The 20,538-nt window shown below is 39.7% G+C and overlaps 1 protein-coding gene across 1 annotated transcript in view; it reads left to right on the forward strand.

The window, feature by feature from the left end:
• The window catches only part of LAD1 (ladinin 1), a 276,482-nt gene extending 257,416 nt beyond the window's left edge, over positions 1-19,066 (forward strand). The window contains exons 10-12 of the mRNA XM_086923155.1: positions 7,879-7,971; positions 13,943-14,014; positions 15,876-19,066. Of these exons, the coding sequence (XP_086779281.1) occupies positions 7,879-7,971; positions 13,943-14,014; positions 15,876-15,881 (171 nt within the window). The 3' untranslated portion in view covers positions 15,882-19,066. The remainder of the gene's footprint in view (positions 1-7,878; positions 7,972-13,942; positions 14,015-15,875) is intronic.
• The last annotated feature ends 1,472 nt before the right edge of the window (positions 19,067-20,538 follow it).

Raw genomic sequence — 20,538 nt, forward strand, 5'->3', positions numbered from 1 at the left:
TTAGATAGATTGTTGCAGAGTTGTTGGGAGGCAGCAATGATGTGGACAATGGCTGAGAGCGAGATGTACTCCTTGACAATTGAGAGGAACTCCTTGCAGCTGTTGGAGCTTCCTTTCATGCAGTCCACTAGTGCTTTTTTCTTGGTGTTTCTTATTTGCTGGTGATAGCATCTGAGTACAGCCTTGTTGGTAGTTCTGACAGTGGTGTTGTGGCTGTTTCCATTCCCTTTCTAGCTATTTACAGTGTTGCTTGGTATCTCAGACATCTTCTGTGTACCAGCTGGCCTGCTTGTTTCATCTACTATGCTTGTTGAGTTTGATGGATGCGAGGGAGTCTGCGCAGTTTTTGACCCAGTTGTTGAAGTTATTGATGCCCTTTTGAAGGTTGCCTCTAAAGCTAGGTTTATCTGTGTGGAGGGCATTGAGGCAGTGTGCTCTTGTGATTTTATCAAGGCTGCAGGTTAGAATGCTGAACCTGGTAGGGGCATTGGCTTGAGGTGTGTTGATTTAGAAGTGGATGATGGAGTGGTCGGTCCATGTGAACCGTGTGACGGAGTTGTACTTGATGCTGTTGCTTGTCATGAAGATGGGGTCCAGTGTTGTGTCCTGCGGAGTGTGTTGGTTCTGAGAGGAGCTGGGTAAGTACGATGTTGCTACATTATCTGCATCTTGGATAGCTGACTCAAATTGCACCACAGCGTTGAGGGGCAACAAGGACAAAATGCAGCTGTGTAGTGTATGCTCATTTGCACAGCAATGTGTTCTAGCACTTTTGGCTGGCATCATTATCGTTTTTTGTCAAGAATGATTTACCTGTGCTCCATCTACTTCTATAACGACACAGACAAGCTAAAATGTAAAAGAATGGAATGCTATCTAGAAAAATTCCCACTTGTTTAAAGGCATTGACACAAATATTCCATTCAAGTATGTATTATGTCTGAAACATCCAAACTGCTGTTTCTTAAAACACTTACACCTTTTATCTCTCTTTTTGTGCACTGTATACACCGCTCAAGAAAGCCACAGTGCAATATCTCTCAAAAACTCAAATGCGTCCATTAACATTAGATCTACACAAACTTGCTACTATTAGTGAATCTAAGTTGGAACTGGGCTTGAGACTTAATAACTAAGCATGGGCGGAAAATCCGTTCCGCTCGCGGATTTTGCGGATTTTCGGTAAATTCACAATCCGCGAGATTCGAGAATTTCCCGCAAAATCCGCGAGCGGAACGGATTGGGTCAAAAGTTCAAGCTGACTTTTGTAACTCTTTTAGAATGGCGCCGGCAAGCTGCCAGAGCCATTCTAAAATAGTTACAAAACTCAGCTTCAACAGGAAGCTCTAATAGATAAAGTAAAGCAGGTGCTGCTCAAATTCAGTTACACAATCATTACTCACCCCAAACTTGGGGTGATTAATGATTGTGTAACTTAATTTGACCTTCAACTCCAGCACCTGCTTTACTTTATCTATTAGTGCTTCCTGTTGAAGCTATTTGCAGCTATTTAAGAATGGCACTGGCAGCTTGCCGGCGCCACTCTAAGTGGGGCTGAGGGCAGAAGGGCACAAAAGTGGGACAGAGGGCAGAAGGGGACAAAAAATGAGTGGGGTAGAGGGCAGAAGGGCACAGAAACGAGTGGTACAGAGGGCAAATGGGCATAAAAAACGAGAGGGTGGCAGTGATTAACCAGCAAAAAAAACCACCCGCGAAAACGCAAAGCGCCTCGCTAACACCCGCGAACACCCAAAGTGCCCCGCGAACACCCGCGAACTCGCAAAATTAAAAAAATTCGTGCAAATTTGTGAATTTTGCGGATTGCGAATTTGCAAATCCGCAAATTCGTGGATTGCGAATTCGCAAAATTCGCCCATGCTTATTAATAACAACCAAATGTTGAATTTGGACATAACAAAACAGTTGTCAAACATTGGTATGTCTGTCCAACTCTTTGTTTATTTAGCAGTGTGGGAACTATAATGTATCTGATGGTAGAGCTTCAGCCCGCTCCACTGGTGAAACTCCCTCATGGCTGCCTATCTGCCAGAAATACCAGTATCAGAGAGTCACCCCTATTTAGAGTAGCTATTCTCACATTATTCTCATTCGCATTTTTCTTTCCCAAGCGCAACTTGTACTCTGTGCTTGTCACAGGCATATAAAATGCTCATAAGTCCCTACCTGCCAGAAAAAAGCTCCAAATGTGTCCAGGGCATGATGTTATTTGTTCTTCAAAGGCAACTCCAGCTGTATAGGTTTGTCTGTTGAAAACCAAAAAAGAATGCCAGCCATTTTAACACACCACTGTGTGATAGAATATTTGTTAAACTTTATTTTTTTTTTAGATCTCCTGAGGCAGCGAGTAACTGGCTCTTAGAGACATGCTATATTTAGGTATAGACTTGAAGCTCTGCCCATTTTTCGTCCATCTTTTTGATTGGCTCATGTTACTGACCTTTCCAAATGTTTGATTTTGATTCGTCAATAGGCTTAGTAGTCTCTCCTTAGTACTGCCTTTTCTCCCTTTGTAACTTCCAATGAAGACTGGCCCTCTCACGTGTATTGTTACTCGGTATGTTTTATTTACAGTCTGTGAGCACTATTTTCTTAAATGACTTTCTCATGCATGCCATTGCAGGCAGGACATGCTCTTCTGTGCCTGTTTTATTTTTCATTAATCTTCGCAGTACGCCTTGCAGCTGCGCGCCTTTGTTTATGTGTTGTTCGCCATATTGAAAGTGCTGAAACATCGCGCTTTAAATGTAGATAATTTTTTTCTTCAATGCACCACAATGCTCTGCAGCTTTAACAATGCGGCTGTAGGCCTTTCATTTGTGCTGCGCGGCTCACCTAAATGAACTTTTAAAACACCTTATTTTTTTTTCAACAGCAGCAAAATGCTGCACTACTCTTTCACATTAACATTGGCTCCCTACTCCTATTCTCAGCGTCTAACATGTTCACCGATTTCCAAACTTGATCGCGTTGGCGCTGTTGTGTTGCCTTGTCCTAGCTCCTAGACTTCCCCCTTCAGCCAAAAGCTTGCACCATGCACTTTTGGGTGGGTAAAGTCATCGAACTGAAAAGTAAAGATCATTGGGAAGATAAAGCTGTGAGGTGTTTTTCGGCTGTTTATTGTCCAGCATCACAGGTGACTCAGCCTATTTATGTTGTGGTTTGGCTCGTCACTCCGACAGGCCTCTCCTCCTTACCCCACGGTGACATTTCCTTTGATTCTAGTATTCAGTTTTGTCGTCTGGTCTTCTTCTTTCGGTGTTTGGTGCAGACAATGCAGGCCTATTATTTACCTTGCATCTCAGAATACACATTCAGTTTGCAGCCACATCCCTCTATGGCCAAACAGCAAAGCAAGGTAATGGATGTTCAACCGGCAGTGGATAGATGTTATGTTAAATGTTATGTTAAAAATTCTTATAAAGCGCACTTATACCCAATGGTTTCATTGCTCTGAGAGCAAAGGGAGAATGGACATTTCAGCAGTGTAGTAACAGAAAAGGTAGTTATTCATAAGCTTTACGGAACTGTAGAGTTTTCAGCAGTGACCTGAACCGAGAGTAAGAAGTGGTTAATCTCAGCTCCAGGGGGAGTGCATTCCAACAGGAAGGGGCAAGGAACAAGAATCTAAGGCCACCATGTCATTTACGATTAAAGGTGGGGGTAGTGAGCAAGGCCAGGTGGTAGGAGCGAAGATTACGCGACGGAGAATAGTGGTGAAGAAGGGAAGAAAGAAACACCGGACCTTGGCCTGCCAGTGTTTTAAAGGTAATGCAACCTAATTTGAATTCGCAGCGCTTGGCCACCGGGAGCCAATGAAGGGCTTTGAGCAGAAGGCGAACATGATGGTGTCTAGGCTGATGGAAGATTAGCCGCGCAGCCTGATTTTGTACCAGCTGTAGGCGATTTAGCTGATACGCGGGGATGTCGACATAAAGAGAGTTGGCGTAATCAATCCTGGATACTACTAAGGCCAAAAGTGCCAGGGTGACTGCCTCCGTGGTTAGGAAGCGGGAGATCTTGCTGATTTTTCGGAGATGGAAAAAGCTAGAGGAGACCACCGCGTTAATGTGAGGCTTGATAGAGATGTCCATGCAGATGATGACTCCAAGGCTCTTGGCAGAGTCAACAGGGCAAGGAGGAGAACCAAGGCAGGAAGGCCAAAAATTAGAGCTCCAAGGATTGGAAGCACCCCCGATCAAGACCACCTCGGTATTGTCGGGGTTGAGCTTTAAGTGGTTATCCCCCATCCAGTTGCTGATAAGGCACAGGATGGACTGAAAGTTATGGATAGATTGATCAGAGGGATCAATGTCAAAAACCAGCTGGATGTCGACAGCGTAGTTAAATGCAGTGACTTTACTGCCTTGCAGGGACCGAATAAGGGGGGTCAGGTATAAAATAAAAAGAAGGGGAGAAAGGGAAGAGCCCTGAGGGACGCCATAAATCAGCTGAACGCTATCCCCTGAAAAGTTGGAGAGGCAGACAGCCTGGTGGCGGTTGCTCAAAAAAGAGCGAATCCACTCCAGGGCCGACCCCTGGATGCCGGCCTCGCCGACTCGGCCGACCAAGATCTCGTGGTCGACCGTGTTGAAGGCAGCTGACAAATCCAGAAGCACCAGGTCCTGGCTGACCTTATGGTCCGCTCCTCTCTGCAGCTCCTCCATCACTGAGAGAATGACTGACTCAGTCGAGTGGGCTGGTCTAAAGCCAGCCTGTTGGGGATCAAGAAACTGGGTGCGTTCAATAAAGGAGCTCAGAAAGGTAGCAACATGGGCCTCCAACACCTTACTAAGGTAAGGTAGCAGGGAAATAGGGCAGAAGTTGCTCAACAAAGAAGGGTCGGCGTTGGGTTTTTTCAAGATCTGTACCACCTCGGCGGTTTTAAAAGATTAAGGGACCAGACCCAATCGGAGGGAAATATTGAGGAGTGTCAAAGGAGGTTTTGGGCAAGCCGCAAATGCCTCTCGTAGAATGTGGGGGGGACAACAGTCTGTGGGGGAGCCTGACCCCACCTTTTTTAGCAGAGCCAAAAATTCATCCTCAGAGTTTGGTGGTATCTGTTCTACTGTGTGGAGGTTCCTGGGGACAAGGGAGGTGGCAGATGTGAATGTAGGGGATGACGTGCGACGAGGGATGCTGTTTTTGATTCTGCCAATTTTCTCCACAAAAAAGGAATTAAGGGATTCGCATAAGGCTTGAAATGGGAGGGGTTTCATAGTCACCCTATCTGGATGTGAGAGTTCTTCTACTATAGAGAAGATGTCTTTGGCCTTGGTGGCAGAGTCTGCGATCTTCTTAGAGAAGTACAAGGTTTTTGCCTGAAGGATGGTTTGCTTGTAGTCTTTGAGCTGGGCCGTGAATAGCAATTTTTAGATCAGGTAAGGGATTAGATGTGCATCACACTTTACCCAAACATAAGGGGCTAGGGCACTGCTCCAGATGGGCCTAGCCTCACTCCTTACCAGGAAACCGTAAACTAGATGGAAAACATAAAGATAGTGTTTTGATCCGTGCAACATTAAATCATTTGTATGACCACTGGCAGAAGTTGCTATTCCCCTCTTCTGTTTCCCCCCCCTTGAAGCTGTCATAATTCACTAGGTCATTGAGCACATATTTTGTGTAGCGCACACTTTGAACAGAGTTATATCCAGCAGGGAGCAGATTCATTTAGCAGTTATGATGCTTACATCATCTCATTGTTGTTGCTTACAACATCATTTGGCCACATTGCAAACCCCTGTGATTTCAGTCAGCTGACCACTTATCTTTTAAAAGTGAGCAGGTCCTAGCCTTTTGTTTTAGTAGCATGTTGGTAGTGTTTATTACCAGTCAGTTTGAAAATATTGCTGTCTTGAGATTTCAATTAAGTGTTTAGGAGAATGATTCGATATTGAGGCCGAAAGTCAAGTCTTTCTAATATATTAATGGGGTTCTTTTGCTATAAACACATATATTTCACAAGTAGCTGGCCCCCTGTGCTTGCAAGGAAACGTGCAAATAAGGTTGGAAGCAGACTGCTAATTACTACTGGATTAATATTCCAGTTTCCCCTTTATTTGTTTTGTTTTAGCTTTATAGTGTTCTAGTGTTTACTGTTACATTAATGACTGTTCCTATCAAGGACAGCCTCATGGTCAGGTATCCTTCATTGTTGGAAATAATTCTTTATAGGGCTTCATCATTAAAACAGGACAGATAATAAAGGTGATGGGAACGGTAGGGCGAAATGCCCAGCACAGTACCTTAGCAATGGCAACAACACAAAAGGTTGGTTTCCACTCCAACAGTAAGATCCCACGTGAAAAAACACCCAGCATCTAGCAAAACAGCGCCATGTAATGCAGGGCCCAGAGTAAGACAGTGCAGTGTGTTGTAAGAAAGCTGTCATGGATGGAAACACTGGCCTGTGGATGAAGGAGGCGTTGGAATGGTGCAGCAAGAAACAATTGCTGGATGCCATTCACAGTGTTTTAGCTAGTGTCAGGGTGATAAAAGGACAGAAAAGAGAAACAACATTGTTTCACCTCCCATGAAGGCTGCTCCAACAGCATTGATATACATATACAACAATCGCTGAACTCTACATAATTCAACACAAAACCACACAATTCCACACCACACAGCATATTTACACTGCACATAATACCACTCTACACCATATAATTAAACTCCACCTAATTACATGTTGCTCAATACCACATAAATACACCCCTCATAAAGCCACTCTGTGTCACATAACAATCCACATAAATACTCGACACCATGACACATATTTCTACTCAACAATTTCATTCAACGCCACACAGTTCCATGCCACACAATTCAACTCCACATAAATCAATTGCACATCACATAATTCAACACCACATTCAATGTCAAACCACATACATCCACTCCATAACACAATTCTACTACATACCACATATATCTAATTCACAAACATAACTCAACATCGTACCACACAATTCAACAGCACACCTCATAATCAAATGCTACTACATAGCACTCTACAACACAAAATATCATTTTACATAATTACACTCCATGACACACAATCCCACTCTACATACTTCCAGTACACTCAATACCACATAATGTTTATCCACATGTTGCCAATTCACACTATGCCACATAATTCCACTCCACAAATCCACTCCTCACCACACAATTCCACTCCACACAATGCCATGACTAACAATTCCAATCCAGCCCTCATAATTCCACTACACACCACATACATCCACTACACTCCAAAACACATAAGTAAAAAACATTTTAATGTACAACGCCAATAGCTTTAAATCGCGCAAATGTGAGACCTATTGCATTGCAGATGTTGGCAATGTTTTTCATCCAAACAGGAGCGATCTCTAGACTGAGCGCGCCGGCTATTCCAGGCAAATGTTATCCAGTCTACCGATGTCTGCATCAGGTTCGTTATCAGAGTGCAAAGTAGAATTGTAAGCCGTTTCTATAACTGCAAATGAGTGTATTTTGTCCCTTTTTAAGAGTTTGACAAACCACACCCACCACTGTAAATCAACTACACCCGCACTCAAAACATAACCTTTCTACCCAAGAGTTGCCGGTTCCCATTCCACCAGTGTCTAAATGACACTCTTAGTTTCAAATGCATGTTGAGCATGAAATATGGAATTCTCATCGTTAAAATTTATCTTAAACTGCTCGTAAAAATAGTTCACATTATTTGAACATTCGGGAGACTTGCTTACCCATGTGTAGTCTAGGGCAAATTGAAGTTCAACAGGTTTCTCTATGAAGTTTTAATTGGTGGTGCCTTTGGTTTCTTGTACGAATATGCCCTTAAATAAAAAAAAAATGTTTTCTTTTTAGAGTAATACAAGCTTGACAGGAGCTGTTTCTTCTCGCATCAACCAGTGGATTAGCAAAACTCAAGTAAATGGAAGCAATAGCAGTGGATCCAAGGTACATTTACATGTAATCCTGCAATAAACCATTTATATGCAATAAGAATGTAGGTCAGTATGTTGATCAATGGAGGTGTAAAAATACCTAACATCAAGCTGCTGGCATGAACTTTTGACCAAATACATATAGAAGATGCTTGTCAAAGTAATGTTTAGAGTGGAGCAGTAGAGTAGTGTGAAGTAGTGTCATAGAGTACAGAGGAGTAAAGTAGCATGGAGTGGCATAGAGGGTGTTGCTACAGTGTCTGAGAGTTCTGTAGAATGTCATGGACTCTTATAGAGTGTCATATAGTGGCAAAGATTGAAGTTGAGTGTTATAGAGTGGAGTGGCATAGAGTAGAGTAGAATGTTGTATGGTGAAAAAGTGCAGAGTGTCACAGTGTGTAATGGAGTGTCATAAAAGGGAAGTACACTGGAGTGGCATAAAGTGGAGTCACATAGAGTGGAGTGGTGTAGAAGGGAGTAAAGTGTTGTAGAGTGGAGTAGAGTGAGGGGAGTAGAGTGGAATGGGGTAGCGTAGAGTTTAACAAAGCATCATATAGTGGAGTGGCATGTCGTAGAGTGGAGTAGTGTGTCCTAGAATTGAGTGCAATGGCATAGCTGCAGTGGCGTGTTATAGAGTAGAGTGGAGTGGTGTGTAGTTGAGTGTCTTAGAATGGAGAAGCTCAGAGTGGAGTATCAGTGTTGTAGAATTGAATAAAGTGGAGTAGAGTGAGTGGAGTAAAGTCAGGTAGAATTTCATCGCGTAAAGTGGAGTGGAGTAAAATATACATTGGAGTGGAGTGGAGTGGCGTGTCGTAGAGTGGAGTAGTGTGTCACAATTTGCTGTAGAGTGGAGTAGAGTTGATTGCCATGTCTTAGAGTTGAGGGGTGTAGAGTGGAGTGGCATAGAGTGGAGTGGCATGGAGTAGATAGAGTGGCATAGAGTGGAGTAGAGTGATGCAAAGAGGAGTAGCACAGAGTGAAGTAGAGTGTCATAAAGTGGAGCAGCGTAGAGTGGCAGATGGTTGAGTAAAGCATTGTACAGTAATGAAGAGGAGAGGAGAAAACTGGAGTGATGTAGCATAGAGTGGAGTAAAGTGTCATAGAATGGAGTGGTGTGTCATATAGTGGAGTAGTGTATCACAGAGAATAGTGGCGTGGAGTGGAGAAGAGTGGAGTGGCATAGCATAGAATTGAGTGGGTTATGGCATAGAGTGGGGTGGATTGGCGTAACGTAAAGTGTCGTTTAGTGGAGTGGCATAGAGTGCAGTGGCATGACATGGAGTGGAGTGGAGTGTCATTGAGTGGCATTTCTAAGAATGCCTTACAGTGTGAGGGCATAGAGAGGGGTGGGGCAGAGTGGACTGGCATGTCAGGGAGAACAGTGGAGTCGCATGTCAAACATTATTTCAGAGTTAAATGGTGAAGAGTGGTGTTGTAGAGTGGAGTAGTGTGTCATAGAGTAGAGTGGAATAAAGTGGCATGGAGTGACCTGGAGAAAATTGTGTGGTGTGGAGTGGAGTGGAGTGGAGTGGAGGGAGTGGAGTGGAGTGTCGAATCTCAAACAGTGATGATTCATAGAGTGGAGTGATGTAGAGTAGAGTAGAGTGTCGAATCTCATACAGTGATGAGTCATAGAGTTGAGTGATGTAGAGTGAAACAGCGTATAGTGGAGTGGTGTTCATTGGAGTGGTGTACCCTGGAGTGGCATATTCTGGAATGCCATGCAGCGGAGAAGTGTACAATATAGTGACATGCAGTAGATTGGCATATAGATGTATGTGAAATTTAGCAGCAATATAGATTATAGTGTGCAGAGTATCACAAAACAGAGAATTGCACTGCTTTGCATTTCTCCAGATCTACCAATCAATGCAGGGTCACGCATGGTGGCCTTGCATTGCTTTGTAAATTCTGACATAAGTATTGTGCTGTCCATGTGAAGCACCCATGTGACACCAAGTGTGATGCAAGGGTACTAGGGCAGTAAAATTATCCAGCTAGGGCTCAGTTGTTTTTTGGACCAAGTATACCGCTTTAACTTTGCAGTATACTGTGGCAAATGGCAATGGAACCAAGCTATCCTGGCTGAAGTTAGGTGAAACCCCGAAACCGGTCCTAGAATGCTTGTTTCCAATCCAGGGAGAACCTGGCTTGGCAATTTGCGCTGGACTGTTCCCGTGAGGCACAGGGTCAAGACTGATTAGCATATGGCTAGGTTCTAACTGGAATGGAATGGTGAGCAAAACAGCTATGGATTTAGGCCCATATCTCTGTACTGGGGACAATGTATGACATTGTTCTGCATTCTGTCCATCAACTGTTGTTTTTGCATTTGTCACCCCGAGTGGGACGGGTATGCCCAGACGTGGGTCCAGGGCTCTCCATCCCACTGGAATCAAGCTATCCTGGCTGAAGGGGGTGAAACCCCGAAACCAGTCCTAGGATGCTTGTTTCCAATACAAGGAGGCCCTGGCTTGGCAATTCGGGCTGGACTGTTCCCATGAGGCAAAGGGTCAAGACAGATTTGCATATGCATATATATTTGCATGGGTTCAAACTGGAATAACATGGTGAGCAAAAAAACTATGGATTTAGGCCCAGATCTCTGAACTGGGGTGAATGTATGACATTGTTCTGCATTCTGTCCATCAACTGTTGTTTTTGTATTTATGATCAAATAGTGACTAGTTTTAGAAAATGAAAAAGGCAGCCATATTGTTTTTACTACACTTTGGCTGTGTTCTTTGTTAGGGCTTTAGATATAGGTAAGAAGTAGTTTTTATTGAAGTTCCCTACCTATGACTACTTTGTAAAAGTGGTCATAGGTAGGGAAACATATTGATATTTTTTTCATATTTTCAAAGACATTTATAGAGTGCTGAGCTTGCACCTAGTACTTAACAGAATTTATTTTGAGTTGTGTAGTATTTGCACCATATTTTTTTAGGTATTTTTGTAGTACTCCGTATAGAATTAAATATGTTAGGTATTGTAAATACACTGAACTACACTATATTTATGAAATTTAGTGTATCATACAATTCTTAGTTAGTACTGCGGTACTCTGGAAATATAAAACCTAATATTCAACCATATTTAAGGCCCGAAGCCAGATCACTGACAAGGTGGCTGTAAAAACAACATGACTGCCTTATACTTTTGTAAAGGCAGTCATTATCCAATCAGATAATGACTTGTCATCACTATATACCACAGTAGTTTTGCGAAATTTCCCATCATTTCTCTAAAGTACTGCGGTCACAGATATTACTAAGGTTAAGGGGCACATGCATCATTATTTTTGCAGTCACAAAGGGGCAGACTCATGGGGCAGTTGGGATGCATCATCCCAAATGCAAAATTCGCTATTTAAGTAGTCTCAAAATTTGCAATTACTTAAATTGCAATTGCATTTACCGTATCGTAAACTGTGTTTCCCTTAATGCAATCCAACAAAAAAAATTACAATTTTGCTGTTAAAAAACTCAAATTACCATCAACTTAAAGTTGATGGTAATTTGTAAAAACTTTAAAATGCACAAAAGTACATTTTTCAAAGTTCTATGTTGCACCCAAACATCCCCTTGGAGCATGTGTATGTGCAACATATTTTTTGATTGCACTTTCAGGGGTGCATCAGGGAGTCCTTTTGGCACTCTTAAAATTGCATGTGCAATTTGCGAGTACCTATTTGGTATTCCCAAATTGCGCATGCAATACCCATTGATTCCTATTGGCCTTTAGGTCCATGGGAATGAATAGGAAGCCATTCCTTATTTGTGATTCGCAATTTGCGAGTCGCAAATAAGGAATGTGTATGAATCGCAATTTTTTTTGCAATTCCTACATGCATAATGAATTGCGATTCCTAGATTGCAATTAATAAAAAATCGCAATTTAGGTATTGCAATTCCTAAGTTTGATGCTTGTGGCCCTAACTGCCTTTTAACTTAAAAAATACTTACCCTACTTATCTGCAGTACCCTAAAAGATCATGCTCACCTGAAATTGTCTTCTGTATATTAAGATAAAGTGCATATCTCATTTTTGTATATACTATCGGGAAGCTTTCTAAAACATTATATCCTGGTTGAGCAATGCACTCTCTGCCCCTTTATTTGACAGTTGTTTATTTCACGGCATATAGAAGAGACAGGACTCCAACAGTTTTTATAAAAATATATAGTTTACCCAAAAAACTCAGTACAAATCAATCATGTCAGGAGGTAATTTATCATGAGAGCGAACCTTTTAAGGAATATAACATGCCAGACTGTCATGAATTCCTCTCATTGAAGAATTATAAAGGCTTTGGTTTATAGCTATCCAACGAAGAACTCTATCATTCGGATAGGTTGGGTTTCTATCCTGAGGTGAATTAAAGATACAATATTTCTTAGAAAACCTAATTGCAGCCTGGCATCTCTGTTATCAGCATGGATAAAGAGCTCTGGTTCACCATTTTGAAAATGGAAAGCTACTACAATTATGTCCAGCAGCTCTTGGGAGGAGAGGTCTTCTAAAAATGCTGTTTAAATTTAAACTTAGAGATGTCAGCACCTGGTACAGAAATTTGTAGGTTAGCCAATATGCACTCTTCTATCAACATTTTGACAGAGTAGAGAAGAAAACAATGTTTCGGGTTACACCTCAGGAGTGAGAGGAATTAGTTTAGTATAGTAATAGGTTATTCATAGCCGCTTTAGGAGAATGGAATTCTTTTCATGCTAGCTTCTCTATTATACTCTTTATTAACAGGTAATATCAGTGTGTTACAAATCATTCTTTTAGATGCCATCTTGAGAGTGAGGAGGATTGGCAGCATGCTATTGCCACTTTCCCAGCTCTTTATCATATCCAAGGAACAATTGTTTTATTTTTTAAGTTATTAAATGAATAAGAGACATATACAATTTTGTTTGGCATAATTTAGAATTATTGTCTCTGGGATAAAATACATTTGTAGCAGAACAGATGTTTGTGTTTAGTGCTATGTCAGTAGCCCATTTGCTTATATTACAATCCTGGAAAACAGTTAGATGTCCCACATTTTTCATTGGCTGCTAAAAATGCATAGTGTAAACTTTTTTTTAAAATAATCTATGCGAAAATAGTTATTCAAAAAGGCAGAAATATTAGAATGTGGTGCAGTTTAGTTCTGTATGAAATATGAGTGATGTGCTTTTTTTAGCAATACAATAGTACTGTATTTGGTTTGAGCAATTGTCTTTAAATAGGCTGACTGTCTGCTCTAATTTTTACAACAATAATTTATAATTGGTGATTACTGTTTGAACGTTGTGTAAGAATTATGAAATAATTGATAATGTATTAATATACTTTTGATGCTATGAAATAATAATGTAAAATAAAATAAAGTACATGCAAGCATGGGCACTCTGTAAGCACTGGCTCTGCACAAATTGAGATAAGCATCTAATCTCCATAACAGGAGGTACATAAAGTATTCCTTAACAGGATTTAAGCTTTGTCTCACCATTTGCAAAATATTTGGTTGTCTATGTCCATGACATGTGGTATGCAGTAGACCGTGATGAAATGAACTTTAAAAAAGTGCATCTATCACAAGAATTAAGTGCATAATAGGATGCCCTATCAAAGCCACAAATTATTTTTCAAAGGTAGTCAGTCTGAACAATAATAAAGCATGGAAAACATCCTAATGGAATAGAATTTCGTCTTTTGCCAAGTGCTTATCTAAGGAGTTTGTGATGCATTTGCTATGAGTCATTCTTATGTCTTGGGGATATGTTTCATTAGGAGAAGAACTGAAAGTTACAGCTATATGTATTATGTTTCCTAAAAGCAACATGTGAAAATGTAAAAGATGTTTTACTCTCAGTTACTCTGCTGTGCCATGTTGCTGTTTGTTTAGTCATCAGCCAGAATATGTCCATCCACTACAGAGGTATTAATTTTCATGCAATGAAATGTTAAGTCGACAACTCTTGCTCTTTTAACAGGATGTGAAGAAAGTAGACATTGCCTCTAAACGCAGTCTTTGGGAACAGAGATCCTCATCCACAGATACAAAGGTATTAAGAGTTTGCATTTAATGTCTCTTATGTCAATATCCCCATGTATACTATGTCAGAATGCCTCCAACAAGAATGCTACAGTTCAACATTTATGTCACAGTCTAAAAAAGCAAGAATCCAAAGGAACACATTTAGGTTTGTCCACAGCAAAGGCTGCTCTGGCCCAGGTGTATGCTCAAACCCCAGTATGACATATAAGTGTATGTAACAAAATCCAAATGTCTCAGTCATGAGACGATCTATACTAAAGGACAACCCCCAATGGACTAGATTGTAGCCTATATATAGCATGGTCTTCTATTGACCATATTTGTGTTTCTCTAAAGCATGATACCCAAATAATCTGATTTGTGTTAGTTTAACGTAGAAACAACAATGGGTCAAACATGCACATAACAGGAGTTACAATGATTGTACACAGCACAGTCTGCAATGGATCAAATAATCACATTTAAGTGCCCATACCTTCCTCACCATTGTATCCCATTTCAGTGTTTAAAGTGTGATCATCAGTTGACAACATTTAAATATACTCTTGAAAGCATAAATAATAAATATTCCATTGATGTAATCTTTTACCACTATATTGAAGTCTTAAAATCTACTTATACTTATCTCGAATCCACAACGTTGACTTTCAACATATCAGCAAGGTAAACAGACTTGGAGTTAAGAATAGCAAATCAATGCCTATATACTTACCTTGACATAATGTTTATAGGTGATATGTTGAGTTAATTTATGTTCAATGAATATTATCGACCTTGATATTGATACATACAATCACAGCAGGCACTCTTGTACCATGATCTACAGGTTCTTTTCTACGTTCTTCATTTTACTCTATGTGATGGGCTAGATTACTCCCCCAAGTTTTCATTTATTGGAAGCTTGAGTTGCCTTCATTCTGAAAACGAATTTCCCTTCTATTTTCATGCTTTTGTTTACACCAGTGATGTCCTGACTTTCCTATTGTTTTCTCCAGTTCATGTACTTTTCCAGTAACATGTCTCCTGCCTTCCACTGATCAGTCATGTTTACTACATATTAATATTACATATTTTCCTGTAAATTAAAAAAGCCTCATCTTAGTCTACCTTGCTATAACTCTCTATCTGGATTATCCCACATTTTCTAAAATTGTAAAGTTGTATTTTTGTAGTAATTTTCTTTATTTGCATGCTATAATGTTCAGTTTCGTACCATCTGTACTACATTTTTGCTAAATAGAATTCATATTTGGCAATGATAAAATGATTTTAAAAATGCAGGTGGAATGCTGTGTTATGGGTTTGTACAGAAATGGTGTGCAGTTTTTTGCTACAATAGAATATTCAAAATGCATGCTATAGTTCACCATTTTACTGTTATTCTGTGGGAGATTTTTTATTGAGAACTGTATTTGCCATTTTATTTATTGCAGTGTTTATTGAGGAACATTGTTTATTTTGCACATTGCAGCATTGAATTAGGGCATATAAGTGGAAACACTATAGTGCAGTACTTATATGATAGTGATCTAGATTTGATTAACAAAATATCAGTTCACAGAAATTATCTTGGAATTCTGTGATTCTGTACAAAACATTATGCAGGATTGTTAATGTAGTTCTTTAAAATTGAGCATAATCTTTATTGAAATGGTATAGGTTTAGAACAATGTAAATTGGAAGTACTGTGATACTAAGGTGCATTTGCTATTCTATGTGATTTCGTAACATGGTGTACATCATACAAATTGACAATGAATCGTTTTGTTACCGGATATTATTCTTAGTTTTGTTTTTAGTATTTGTTTTTCACCTTTTTGCAATAGTTGTAACTGACCATACTTGGTATTAATATGTTTTTTTCCCAGCCATAGGTATTCCAGACCTGTAAAGCGTGTAAAGGAGTCACCAGCAGAGTGGACCATCTTACCTCAATGTGTGTGCCTCCTCTCTCCTGCAGAACCTCCTTCGTGTTTGTTCTTCCAAGACACCAAGCAGATACTTCTCACAAATGATCAAATAGCTCTTATGCACATTCAAGAACATAAAGAATGTTTCCTCTCCACAATTCTCAAACTCATAGGAAGACAATCATTTGGAGAAAAGAACAAAGGTTTTTTTTTAAATCCCTAGATACCAATGGTATTTACACAACTTCCACTGGGCTCGTACTTTGATCTACTGTGCCTCACAGAAACTAATGGCTGCTGACAAAGACAAAAGTCACACACTTGTTAGGTTCAAGTGCACCGGATCTCACCTACTAAACTCTCTAGAAGTCATCCAAATGGCAGTGGACTGTCCAGTTATACGTTTTTTTTTTCAATAAGAGGGGTGTGACTCCTGCCAATATGTGTGTGGCATTCAGAGATAATGAAAGTTTATAAATGTGAGCATGCACCCCATTAACAACAGCTGGCTTCCATGGTTTTAATACATTAGATGTGCATGTACTTCACTGGAAAATCAATTTCAGTGGCTATATGTGAACACAATTAACACACATGTAGATCTTATTTAATGATGGGGAAAGGAGCAAATCTTTGCATCCTCAATGGGCACATTAATAGTGAAGTATTACTTATCTTCCTAGGTAAAATGGCTTCAAAGATAAAAATTAATTTGTAACGTTTACACATTTGTTTCCTTAGAACTTGATTGTAAAGCATGAGAAGTTATTCAGCTATTCTAGAAGAATGCAATCTAGAGAGTGTAAGTAGCTTTAATTTTTGATGAAATATATTTTGGAATATTTAAATTAAATACTACATAAGGTATTTTAATAAGCAATGGAAGGTTTTCAAAGTTAATATTCAGGTGAAGGGATTTCTGCTTCATGAATTGTAAAAAAAATGATTTTTTTTATTTAAGCTAAGCCCCTTTTGGGATGTTTTAATTAAGTACTGTAAATGAGTACAATATAATTTTAGGTTTAATGAAAATAATATGTCAGGAAATCAATTCTAAATAGAATTCAGTTAAAATATTCCTACAATGTCGAGAGCGAGAGACATACAAATTAGGTACAACTAAGAAGTTCACAGTATTTATAAACAATGCAATAGAAGTAACACTGCTACTTTTACCTCACTTGCCAGGCTGTTCCTGTGGTCCAGCTACATATTTGCTTGTCCTTAATCCTTTGCCGATCAACCTCTATCTGCGATAGTATTATTTCCTGCTTCTTTTTATTATACACGTGGAAGGTTAATTCAGCATGAGTTTATGTTGAATTCAAAAGATGATCAGTCATGATCATCAGATCTAAATACAGTTAATAACTTTCCTTTTTTTAAACCTCTGGGGATACTATGAATTTTGATGCCATTAAATTAAATTTAGATATCTTGAAATAGATTTTGTCTGCCATTAAATTAATTCAGATATGAGAAGTAAGATGTCATTCCTTGGATAAACATCACTCAATGTATACCTCTATATAAAGTGATCTGCAGAAAATGTTTAATCAATTATAGTGTATATACATTGTGGTGCATAGATAGCACTTGGTAAATCGAGGAAATATGAGAAAGAGATGTGGTTCAAGTTAGTCACTATGAAAGATTACAATTATCAGCTATAAAACAAGTAACCCTATTCAGAAGCTGTGGAGATAAAAAATGAAAATCAATAAAAAAAACTTTGGAAAGTATTGTTCTACAGAATTTTTATTTTATATGAAGCGGATTTGAAATCCTCATCTCTGTGGATAAATTATATATAACATTTCTCTGTTTTTATTCAGAGGGTGGGTTGTTCATAATACATTGAATGTTTCTCTCCATATTAAACCACTTTGGTATGTGCAGGCTAGCTTAATCCCCCTGCTGAACGACCAGAAACGAGTTAAAAAGTGTCTTTGTTTGATTGATATTTATTTGTCTTTTTTGTACAGCACATAAATCCTGTAGGATTTCTGAGTGGGAGTCACTCAGTATCTACTTGACTGATCAAGTGCCACAAAAATATCAGAACTCACAAGTTTGGTTGAGCAAATAGCCATATTCAGGCCAGACATGAGACATAACTACAATCATAGTCACTGGAGCCAAAGGCACCTTCCACTGTTTGAATATGCAGAACACAGAGAAGCATTTTGTCAGCTTCTCCATGTTCTGTGTGTGGCATGCTCGAAAAGGAAAATACCATGGTAGCTTTATTTGTAAGACACTTTCGGCTTGATTTAGATTTCGGCTTATGGATTACTCCTTAACAACGGTGATGCATATCCCATTTGCAGAAATATAAATCCCATGATATCCTATGGGATTTATATTTTGGTGGACAGGATATTCGTCACCGTTGAGACGGAGTAACCCGTCCGCTGAAATATAAATTAGGCTCTTAGCGACAAAGTGGATGTAAAACAATGCACAGGACTTTGATTGTAGCTCCTCCTTAGTCAGATGCCAGTGCAATTGCTTCATAAGTGGCAAAGCTTCAACTTAAGGGGCCCATTCATAAACTTGGCTGAGAGTTTTGCATTACCAGACGCATTGAGCTAAAGCCTGTAGTAAGCCTGGAACACATGATCTAAGTAACTGCAGAATATACTGTAGCTAAAATGTTTCGAGGTACAACAGCTATGGCTAGTTAAAGTCATAAAGGACACATACTGACAAAGCTATTGAAAAGATGTATATTTTTAAGATTTACATACACATGGGCCTTGCAAAACACCTGAACTAAATTGTGATGAATACGCTGTACTGCAACATAGAACAAAGAATATAGATTTTATTTTTTTTTGTAAATTTCTACATAGTTTTGCATATATGATGGACATATTTTAAAAGAGCTTCTTTTTGATGCATTTGTAATGAAATGTGTTTTAATGAAAAAATTTAAAACATTCTTTAAAATGTGGTAACTAATGTAAATATTAATAAAGTGATTGTAACAATAATGTATAGCCGCTTTCAGGCAAGTTAAAAAAAGATATATTTCCACTAGCTTAATGAAATTGAAAACACATGCTGAAAAAACATGATTCAATATATTTAAATCCAAATTTCCTATAAAGAGTCAAGCTATTTTCAATAAACAATATATATGTTCAGCAGTATGTCCGATATCAATGTCTGGATGGTTTGCTGGAGGTTTGCATTACATACAAGACACCAGACCTACACTGTCACTTTAAATAGAAAATATTTTTACCATACAGATCATGCTCTAGATTGTTGGGGTAATTATCACAGACATCATTCATTAGAATCAATTCGCTTCAAGGCAAGTATTTGAAACATTAAAAAGTGGCTCATGCATCAATAAGAGCGAGACGTGACTGAGACGTGGCTTCGGGATTGCTTAGGGCCGGATATTGCAGATGCAATTCCTTTCAATTATGCCATTCTTCGTCAGGATAGGGTCTCTGGCAGGGGTGGCGGAATTGCAATTGTCTACAGGAATGTATACACTTGTAAACTGGTAGATGCCACTCAAAAAGATTGTGAATCGGCCCTATTTAAACTGACCATCACCCCCCAATTGACGTTGTCAGGACTATTGGTATATCGTCCCCCTGGGACAGCGAGCTCATGGATAACATCATTACCAGATTTTTTAGCTCCAGTACTGCTCAAAGCATCGAATTTTACGATCTTAGGAGACCTAAATATACATCTGGAAGACCATGAGTGTCCTTACAGAAATCAGTTTCTCTCCATTTTGGAAGCTTTTAATCTTCAACTTCAAAACACAGGCCCCACACATTGCGCCTGCCATCTATTAGCCCGATTCTGTCCAATCTTCCCTTAGACTGTTCTCGAGAAGCCCTACAAATTGCCTGGTCCGAACATTTAGCCGTCCCTTTCTCTTTAGATATGGCTGAAACAGTAAAAAGACCTGAGGTGGGAACTGCTAGACCAGCTCGGAACTGGGGTAAGATCAACATGCCAGAACTCAATAATCTGTTGATCAAAACACTTCCGTGCACTGAACTACCAGTTGCTGCACTCAATTGCGCCACTGAACTTTGGCTAACTAATGCTGTCAATTTGGCGTTACCGATGACATCGAAGTTCGCTTCTTTACATCATCCCCGGCTCCGTGGTACTCTGAACAACTTAAATGTCTCCGCTCACAATGTAAGACCTTGGAGCGTAAATGGAGACAAGGTTATTCCCCCTCACGTAAAATCATCTATAAAGAAGGCTTGAAAAAGTACCACAATAGCTGCAAAACTGCTAAAGCAGATTATACTAAAAAAACTGTGACTGATGCACGAAATTGCCCTAAGTTGCTATTCTCTGTTGTTAAAAAATTGATCGGTGCCAACTCCACTCCTCCCTCTCCGGCACTTGATGCCGCTCAGTGTCAATCCTTGGCAGATTACTTTATAAAGAAAGTTGATCTTATCTACGACCATTTCACCTCACTCCCAGAAACTACCTCTATTGCCCCTGACATGGTCCAGGAACCGGTAAACACCGCCATTGATGCAGTAATTACTACTTGGCAGCCTTTAGATGCCATCTCCTTTGTCTCCTGCTTAAATAGTGTGCGATCGGGCTCCCCACGGGATGCTCT

This window comes from Lissotriton vulgaris, chromosome 5 (genome assembly GCF_964263255.1).
Source record: "Lissotriton vulgaris chromosome 5, aLisVul1.2, whole genome shotgun sequence".
Taxonomy (NCBI): Eukaryota; Metazoa; Chordata; class Amphibia; order Caudata; family Salamandridae; genus Lissotriton; species Lissotriton vulgaris.